The sequence below is a fragment of the Egretta garzetta genome, unplaced genomic scaffold (assembly GCF_000687185.1).
Source record: "Egretta garzetta isolate BGI_Z169 unplaced genomic scaffold, ASM68718v1 scaffold643, whole genome shotgun sequence".
NCBI classification, from domain to species: domain Eukaryota; kingdom Metazoa; phylum Chordata; class Aves; order Pelecaniformes; family Ardeidae; genus Egretta; species Egretta garzetta.
The window spans coordinates 49,588-58,598 of record NW_009259119.1 but is presented as its reverse complement, the minus strand read 5'-3'; the positions used below and the strand labels follow the sequence as shown (position 1 = coordinate 58,598).

General features: G+C 54.2%; 1 protein-coding gene across 2 annotated transcripts in view; it reads right to left on the bottom strand.

Annotated features, from left to right (window-relative positions):
* Positions 1 to 176: 176 nt before the first annotated feature.
* Positions 177 to 9,011, bottom strand: part of STARD7 (StAR related lipid transfer domain containing 7) — a 10,318-nt gene continuing 1,483 nt past the window's right edge. The window contains exons 1-8 of one of the 2 annotated variants that reach the window (XM_035891130.1): positions 8,000 to 8,295; positions 6,814 to 7,019; positions 6,490 to 6,539; positions 5,938 to 6,048; positions 5,765 to 5,847; positions 5,396 to 5,495; positions 4,676 to 4,760; positions 177 to 830 (exon numbers count right to left, since the gene is read on the bottom strand). In XM_035891130.1, the coding sequence (XP_035747023.1) occupies positions 643 to 830; positions 4,676 to 4,760; positions 5,396 to 5,495; positions 5,765 to 5,847; positions 5,938 to 6,048; positions 6,490 to 6,539; positions 6,814 to 7,006 (810 nt within the window). In that variant the 5' untranslated portion in view covers positions 7,007 to 7,019; positions 8,000 to 8,295 and the 3' untranslated portion in view covers positions 177 to 642. Of the gene's footprint in view, positions 831 to 4,675; positions 4,761 to 5,395; positions 5,496 to 5,764; positions 5,848 to 5,937; positions 6,049 to 6,489; positions 6,540 to 6,813; positions 7,020 to 7,999; positions 8,296 to 9,011 lie in introns of those variants that run through there. The other variant, XM_035891129.1, reaches the window with a different exon arrangement.

The following is a 9,011-nucleotide window of genomic DNA, read 5'->3' as shown; positions in this document are numbered from 1 at the left end:
CGAGCGCGAGGGAGGCGCCCCCCCCCCGCCATCCCCAAAGCTCCAACCCTCCCCTCCACAAAACCAGCAGCTAAAACCCACCCCAAAAAAGCACTTTTTTTACCCCAGTTTCACCAGTTCGGGTCAACCACCCCAGTAACGCCACCTCCCCCTCGCCGGCCGAGGAGGTTGACGGGTTTTTTGGTGGGGGAAAAAAAACAAAAACAAAACACAAACCCCAAAAACCTGAGGTGGTGACTTGGAGCGTCCTCATCCAGCCGCCGTGGTAGAAAAGCCAAGACCCAAAAATATTTGGGGTTGAGAGTCCGAAGAGGGAGGAGGGGAGGAGGGGCTGGCTGTGCCGTGATAGAAGATGGGGTTTTAGGGTTTGCTTGGAGTTTTTTGGTTTTTTTTTTTTCCTGTCGGGGAGAGGAAACATTTACCAGTACAGAAAAATGATTCTAGGGCATGAGATTTCATCGGCCTGGCCACGAACACAGACGGCGCGGGGGGCAGGATCCCCGTCCTCACGCGGGAGCAGAGCTTTGGAGATGAGACGGGGAGGGAAAAGACTGAGCTAAGCTCCGGCGGCGGCACGGCACAGGTTCCCTCTCTGGAGCTCCGGAGCCCCCCATCCCATCCCGGGGCCGGAGGTTTGGCTGCTCAGGCGTATTCCAGCTGGGCAGGGCTGCAGGTACCATCGCTCTTGTGCTCCGCTGCTGCCACGCTCGCCTTCCCCTCGCTGCCGCCGCTCTCGATGGGCTTGGCAGACATATAGTCCCGCACTTCGATCTCCATCTTTTTAGCTTTCAGGGCTGCTGTGTGCAGCTTTTCCAGGAAATCCGGCATGCCTGGCGGGAAGGAGAAGCAGGAGAGGGTGAGCAAAGCGGGAGGGGGACAAGCACCCGGGCATCCCTGCGTTCACCGGGCTCCAGAGGGCTGATCCTCCTGTCCTACCCCCTTCCCCAGCTCCATTCCCATCTCCCCCAATTTTTCTTTCCCCCACGATTTTCCCTTTTTTCTCCTAAAAACGCAGCTCTGCCGCTTTACTCAAGGGGCATCCCACAACCTTGCTGGCACGAAGGCGTTTCTTGCCCCCCTGCTGGGTTGTAACCTTGCCCTGAGGGTGCTTTATGATGAGGTTTTTTGTTTGGTTTTTTTTAATTAAAAAAAAAAAAATAAATAAATCAATCAACCCTTATTTGACTTGCTGAGATCTGTCCTGGAAGAGGGGGTGCAAGGACTCCAAGCCAGGCAGCCCCCGCTGTGCATCCCAGGGCACCTCGCTGCCTCCTGGCTCCATTATAAATGACCTGGGAGTGAGCTTGTGACACATTAATTAATGTTTAATGTTTAAAACGATCGCCTCTGCCCCAGGCAGGGCTGAAGCTCCGTGCTGTCACACCTGGAGATGCTCTTATCCCACCACTCATCATTTTTATTCTACAAAAAATGAGCTTTAAGTGGATGGAGGAGGCCCTGGCCCCACAGTTACCATGGCAGGGGGGTGCGTGGGTGACACCAGCTCCCCCCTCCCCGAGCTTTAGGCGCCGTTTTAGACGCATTAAGGAGCGCAGGCCGGAAGAAAAGAGGTTTCAGTGGTTGGCAAAAGAGGGAGGTGCAAGAAAAAAAACATCGGGCTGATGCTCGAGTGGGTTGAATGAACATCTCTGCTCTTTTTTGCATCGGTCTCTACCATGAGCCGCATGACGGTAAGAAGTGGGGGGGCAACAAAAATCACCACAGGAGACACTTCTGGTTTTATTCCCCCCCTGTTGATGAATAAAATAAGAGTTAAAGGTGACGACAGCCCCTTTTTCTCCCAATCACACAAGAACGTGGCTGCTCTCCATCCTCCCCCTGCTCGGTGGGGAGTGTTGAACCCCTCCGTGGGTTTTGCAAAGCCTGGCTCTTCCAGGTTTGGCTGGGGGGGCTCTGCAGGAAGGACAGCTGCGTCCTTTAAATGCTGCTTTTCTCCCCTCCACTCAAAGCCAAGCTCCTTCACGGGAGCTCGGGCCCAGCTGAAACCAGGTTGCAGGAGGAGTTTTCTCCCCCCTTCGCTGTAAGGGGGAAGGAATTCCATTGCAGAAATACTTCAGAGCCAATGCTGCTCTGAAGTAAGGAAAAACTAGCTCATTTTATTAAAGAAAAAAAGGGATCCTGCTTGTTTTTTTGCCTGGGGTGGATTAGAAAGAGCACCCTTGTGCACAGACCCCTTTCCTCCTCACGACCAGGAATCCAGGCAGGGCTTTCCCCCCCCCTTGATGAAAGGACGAGCAGCCCAAAGCACCACAAATCCCCCCAAATCCTCCAGATCTCTGTTTTTAAGCTTCTCTGTCTATTTTGTGCCCCACGCAGGTGCAGGAAGGGGAAGGCAGGAGCGCCTGCGCTTGTCGCAGAGCACAGAGCCGGAGGAATTTCTCCCCAAGGGGTGAACTGGCAGCACCAAAGCTCACTCACCACTCGAGACCATCCAGCTGACGCAGTAACGGGGGAACACGGTCTGCGGGTTGTCGCTGTAGGTCAGCAAGTAGTCGAAACCGTTCTGGGAAAGGAGAAGGCGAAGTGAGCCCAAGCTGGCAGCAAAACTCCACCGGGCTTTGCATCCACACCTAAATTCCCTTTAGGGCCGCTCGCACCCTGCAAGGCGAGCGCTACCGGCTCTTCGGGGCATCGATCGAAGCCTTAGGGAGGCGACACAGAGCCACGAAGACCCAGCGAAAGCAGAGAGGGAGGGTTTTTTGGAGAAGGAGGTGTCATTCCCCTGACCTCCATGGACCCAGCGCGCTCTCTTCAGGCTCTGGGTACCCCACAAAGACCCAGGGACGCTTTTTTTAAGAACATTAAGCGCTAGGAACAAGACTTGCGAGGCTTTTTACATGGAGCCTGGTGCTCTGAAGCTTCGTGTTCGGCTCTCTGGGAACACCAGGCTCCTGCAGGAAGAGCTTGAGCTACTGGGATAAGCTTCACATCCTTCCAGAGCTGTGCGTGGATGGGTTTCCCTCACCTTTGGGAAACAAACTCCCTCCTCTTTTCCAACTCTGAACTATTTAGCCCAGCTTAGTGCTACAGGTGATGGCCAGAGAAGGTGCAGCTCCCCTCAGAGCTGTGGTTTGAGCAGGAGGAAGCCATCTCATGACAAACTTTCCGCTCCATTTCCCAGCCCACCCCGTAACCTACCTCATCAAAGGTTTTGTGGGGCCGGATGACCATTTGGGATTCATAGGTTCTGACCCGAACATACTCGGGGTCTTCAGGGACACTTGGATGCTCCACTGCCCTGGAGGGAACAAGAGAAGGGAGCAGCACAAGATGAGCTCCAGGCACCGACTACACCCAGCATCTGCGACTATTTTGGAGGTGAGCAGTGAGAGAACAAGGGTTTCACCCCAGAGGAGGCGGCTTTATTTTCCAGACAGAACCCTGAAGCTTGGCATGGTTTGAAAAAAAATAAAATAAGAGCTGAGGAAATTGATACCCAGTTCTCAGCTTTGTTTGCAGATGGGAGACGGCAGAGAGCCGCCGGGAGGTCGGCCCGGCAGTACCTACCGTGAGACTAACACCATCAGGTTGTTCTCTTTGTCTACGCTGTACCGTCGAACGTATACGTAGTCTCGCGAGTACATAGGGTACTGGGGAAGAGAAAGAACAGGCATCAACCCCGCTGGCCGTTTGCCTGGGGTGAGGAGGATCACCGGAGCAGGAAAGAAGGAACCGCTCACCGGGAAATGAGTGACCCAGTGAATCACTTCCGACACCAGCTCCCCCCTGCCCGAGCTTTAGGCGCCGTTTTAGACGCATTAAGGAGCGCAGGCCGGAAGAAAAGAGGTTTCAGTGGTTGGCAAAAGAGGGAGGTGCAAGAAAAAAAACATCGGGCTGATGCTCGAGTGGGTTGAATGAACATCTCTGCTCTTTTTTGCATCGGTCTCTACCATGAGCCGCATGACGGTAAGAAGTGGGGGGGCAACAAAAATCACCACAGGAGACACTTCTGGTTTTATTCCCCCCCTGTTGATGAATAAAATAAGAGTTAAAGGTGACGACAGCCCCTTTTTCTCCCAATCACACAAGAACGTGGCTGCTCTCCATCCTCCCCCTGCTCGGTGGGGAGTGTTGAACCCCTCCGTGGGTTTTGCAAAGCCTGGCTCTTCCAGGTTTGGCTGGGGGGGCTCTGCAGGAAGGACAGCTGCGTCCTTTAAATGCTGCTTTTCTCCCCTCCACTCAAAGCCAAGCTCCTTCACGGGAGCTCGGGCCCAGCTGAAACCAGGTTGCAGGAGGAGTTTTCTCCCCCCTTCGCTGTAAGGGGGAAGGAATTCCATTGCAGAAATACTTCAGAGCCAATGCTGCTCTGAAGTAAGGAAAAACTAGCTCATTTTATTAAAGAAAAAAAGGGATCCTGCTTGTTTTTTTGCCTGGGGTGGATTAGAAAGAGCACCCTTGTGCACAGACCCCTTTCCTCCTCACGACCAGGAATCCAGGCAGGGCTTTCCCCCCCCCTTGATGAAAGGACGAGCAGCCCAAAGCACCACAAATCCCCCCAAATCCTCCAGATCTCTGTTTTTAAGCTTCTCTGTCTATTTTGTGCCCCATGCAGGTGCAGGAAGGGGAAGGCAGGAGCGCCTGCGCTTGTCGCAGAGCACAGAGCCGGAGGAATTTCTCCCCAAGGGGTGAACTGGCAGCACCAAAGCTCACTCACCACTCGAGACCATCCAGCTGACGCAGTAACGGGGGAACACGGTCTGCGGGTTGTCGCTGTAGGTCAGCAAGTAGTCGAAACCGTTCTGGGAAAGGAGAAGGCGAAGTGAGCCCAAGCTGGCAGCAAAACTCCACCGGGCTTTGCATCCACACCTAAATTCCCTTTAGGGCCGCTCGCACCCTGCAAGGCGAGTGCTACCGGCTCTTTGGGGCATCGATCGAAGCCTTAGGGAGGCGACACAGAGCCACGAAGACCCAGCGAAAGCAGAGAGGGAGGGTTTTTTGGAGAAGGAGGTGTCATTCCCCTGACCTCCATGGACCCAGCGCGCTCTCTTCAGGCTCTGGGTACCCCACAAAGACCCAGGGACGCTTTTTTTAAGAACATTAAGCGCTAGGAACAAGACTTGCGAGGCTTTTTACATGGAGCCTGGTGCTCTGAAGCTTCGTGTTCGGCTCTCCGGGAACACCAGGCTCCTGCAGGAAGAGCTTGAGCTACTGGGATAAGCTTCACATCCTTCCAGAGCTGTGCGTGGATGGGTTTCCCTCACCTTTGGGAAACAAACTCCCTCCTCTTTTCCAACTCTGAACTATTTAGCCCAGCTTAGTGCTACAGGTGATGGCCAGAGAAGGTGCAGCTCCCCTCGGAGCTGTGGTTTGAGCAGGAGGAAGCCATCTCGTGACAAACTTTCCGCTCCATTTCCCAGCCCACCCCGTAACCTACCTCATCAAAGGTTTTGTGGGGCCGGATGACCATTTGGGATTCATAGGTTCTGACCCGAACATACTCGGGGTCTTCAGGGACACTTGGATGCTCCACTGCCCTGGAGGGAACAAGAGAAGGGAGCAGCACAAGATGAGCTCCAGGCACCGACTACACCCAGAATCTGCGACTATTTTGGAGGTGAGCAGTGAGAGAACAAGGGTTTCACCCCAGAGGAGGCGGCTTTATTTTCCAGACAGAACCCTGAAGCTTGGCATGGTTTGAAAAAAAATAAAATAAGAGCTGAGGAAATTGATACCCAGTTCTCAGCTTTGTTTGCAGATGGGAGACGGCAGAGAGCCGCCGGGAGGTCGGCCCGGCAGTACCTACCGTGAGACTAACACCATCAGGTTGTTCTCTTTGTCTACGCTGTACCGTCGAACGTATACGTAGTCTCGCGAGTACATAGGGTACTGGGGAAGAGAAAGAACAGGCATCAACCCCGCTGGCCGTTTGCCTGGGGTGAGGAGGATCACCGGAGCAGGAAAGAAGGAACCGCTCACCGGGAAATGAGTGACCCAGTGAATCACTTCCGATCCGGTGGCCAGGTCTCTCTCGATTACGTCCAATTTGATGACCAGTGAGTCCCACTTCTTCCTATATTCAGTGTCCAGCTGGCAAGAAAAAGAGGCTGAGTCAGAACCAAGTCCAACAGCGCCGTTAAAGGAAGGTAACCGGCCCTTTTCCTCATCCTGTGGAAAGAAGCTGTGTCACCGTCAGGCGTTTTACCCACCAGGAAATTATTAAATACTCTTTGAAAGTCACCAGAAGAGGAAGCGCAGGAGCTGGAAGGGCAGGCAGAGAGCAAGCTGGGACCAGAAACCCGCTGAGCTCCCGCAGCCGATAGCAGCCCACGCGTGCCGATCCTTCATTCCCAGCAAGGACTGGCAGCAAAGCCTGATCAGGGCGTGGGATAACTCGCCCTGCTTCTGATGGATGCTGGGATCTGTTCTAGATCACGTAAATGGTGTAAAGAGAAGAGAATTTCGCCGTTTCTCCACCCCACCCCTCCGGCAGAGGCTGTGTTTTAGTTCTAACATGCCTAAGGAGCTCACCTGTACATTGAAGAACTGCCTGGGAGTCACATCCGTGTAGGACCCAAACACTGCGGGGTAAAGAGAAAGTTTTTAATCCCAGGCATAAGCAAGTCTTTATCTCAGTGCAGCAAGATTAAAAGGAAAAGGCATTTTCAAGGCAGCTGACAGGGCTGGGACCCCTCCAAAGGGCTCAGGGGAGACGGGATCTGCGGAGAGGGATGCAAAGGATGAGAATTCCCATTTTTTCTGGTTTCTTATAAACACAGGCCAGGCAGGACGCAGGAGGCACCGACTCAGTGCAGGAAAGACAAGCTATGGGCAGGGTATGGGGAACGCCGTTACCTCGGTACTGGTACAAGTGGGTGCCCTCGATCGGCCGCCGCCAGAGCTTAAAGTGCTTCTTGTCCATGATCATCTCCCAGGGCCGCTCGCCGGGAGCGGCAACCGCCTCTCGTTCCGATCTGGGATCCAGCCGTTGATACTCGCCCGGGCTGCTGCCCTGTAACAGGCTGGATATGTTCTCCATGTGCTTCATCTCCTGCGCCGACCTGGGAGGGGAAAAGATGAAAAGCAAAGCAGTCAGTAACCAAAGCCTCCTCAGAGCCTTTCTGCTACGGATCAAGCTCCCAAAGACCAGCAAAACCTTCCCAGCACAGTCCAGGCTTCATCTACGGGGTTTTTGGTGTGGGAAGAGCAGCCTGAGTCGCTCACCGGCGCAGAAAACCCATCCCTGCCGCCTTTTTCTTTCATCCAAAAGGTCTTGTGCTTATATATATTAGACAGCATTGAAAAATCACGCCCTGGTATGCTCAGGGAGGGCTTCCCCCATCCTCTCGCAGGGTTGGAAACCCAGTCTGGGGTTGAACGTGGCTGCTGGGGGGTCCCTAAGCCAGGTGGCCCTTGCAGCACTGTGAAATGTCACCTGCAGCTGCAGAGCTCGCTCTTTAAGGAGAGGAAGGGGAAAATAAAACAACCCATGGGATGGTAGCAGTGGAGCTGTGCTGCCTGTTTCGCAGGGGAAGCGTGCAGGGGCTTGTTCCTTGTACGGATGGGAAGTGCTTCTTCCCCACTGCAGTGTGATCCAGCAGACAAACCACCCTCTGTCCTTGGGGAACATCAGCCTTTCCACAAAGAAAAAATACCCCAAAAAAACCCCTGCAGGGTTCACTGTCGGCTGCTGGCAAACCAAGGTTTGTTTTCCTGGCTGAATCAAACAGAAGCGGTGCAGGGTGAAGCTAAGTAAGATAGATTTAAGGAAAAGGAGGATTTTCAGATTGAAGGCGCCAAGGTACGAAGTCGTTCACAGGATTGAGACTTGGGGTGCAAAAGGAAGTGGGGAGGGAAGGAGAGGGGATCCCCACTGCTTCAGGGGGGTCAGGAGAGCCCATCTCGGTCTGCAAAGCGACAAGAAGTCACGGGCGGGAGCCAGAGTTTGCAAGGCAGAAAACGGGAACAGCAGCCTCTCCTATGGGAGCCACAGATGTGGCTCCATGGAGCATCAACCCCTCCCAGTTTCAGCACCCTTCACCTCCAGAAACAGGAACTGGTTTCGGATCTCGAGACTCAAAAACACGTGGAGAAGAGAAGAGGGCAGGAAAACCTCCCACTGCCAGGATAAGTCCCCCCTGAGCCACAGCTTCAGCCTCCCGAAATAAAACATGAGAGAGGAACGTCTGGTTTCTCTACACCTGGAGGTGTAGAAGGAAGGAGGATCACTCGCTGTCTGCAGCGCTTCCAACCCTCCCAGTGGTGCCTGAAGACATTAATTATATTAAAGTAATTAGCATCAGCTGGAACTAAAGCACAAATTTGTAACCTGCAAGGCAGGTCTCGCTGGTCTGGCTGAATTAATGTTCACAATCCCTGGAAATCACCAAGCTGCCAGCCTCCCCTGAACTGGCCTGAAAGCTTTGTAGGACAAAATTAATTCAGAAACCCGCCTTCCCTCAGGTTTGGTGGGCACAGATCGGGCATGATCTCCCCCCCTCCCCCGAGGGCTCCCTCCGTGCCCCACACAGCCCCATTACCTGGGAGAGCCCCGCTCCCTCCATCCCCCCCTCCCATTGCAGCCTTCGCTCCCTCCCTCCGTGAGCCAACTCCTCTCACCCACGCGGCAAAACCCAAACGGGCTGTGCGAGCAAAGCGAGATGGGGGTAGCAAAGCCTCCGCGCTCCCAACTTCGCCACCTCCATCCTCATTGGAGACGAGCTACAAAAATAACAGCCACAGGATTTATCTGCATCGAGGCACAAAGCTGCTACCGGCCGGGCCCTCGTCCCTCTGCAAACCAGCGCCCGTCTGACAGCGTAAGAAACCAAATCCACGATTCCCCTCTCCCCAAGGAAGGCACACAGTGCCACAGCACCCAAAAACCAAATCCCCATCGCCAGTGTCTGAACGGCGAGGGCTTTGGAGCGCTCTCTGCAAAACCCCCACAAGGCCATCCCCACGCCTTAAACCTGCTCGTTTTAATTTCTAAACAAAATTGTCAGAAGAGGCTCCCAGCCCGGCAGCCAAGCTCTCACCACGGCAGAGGCTCC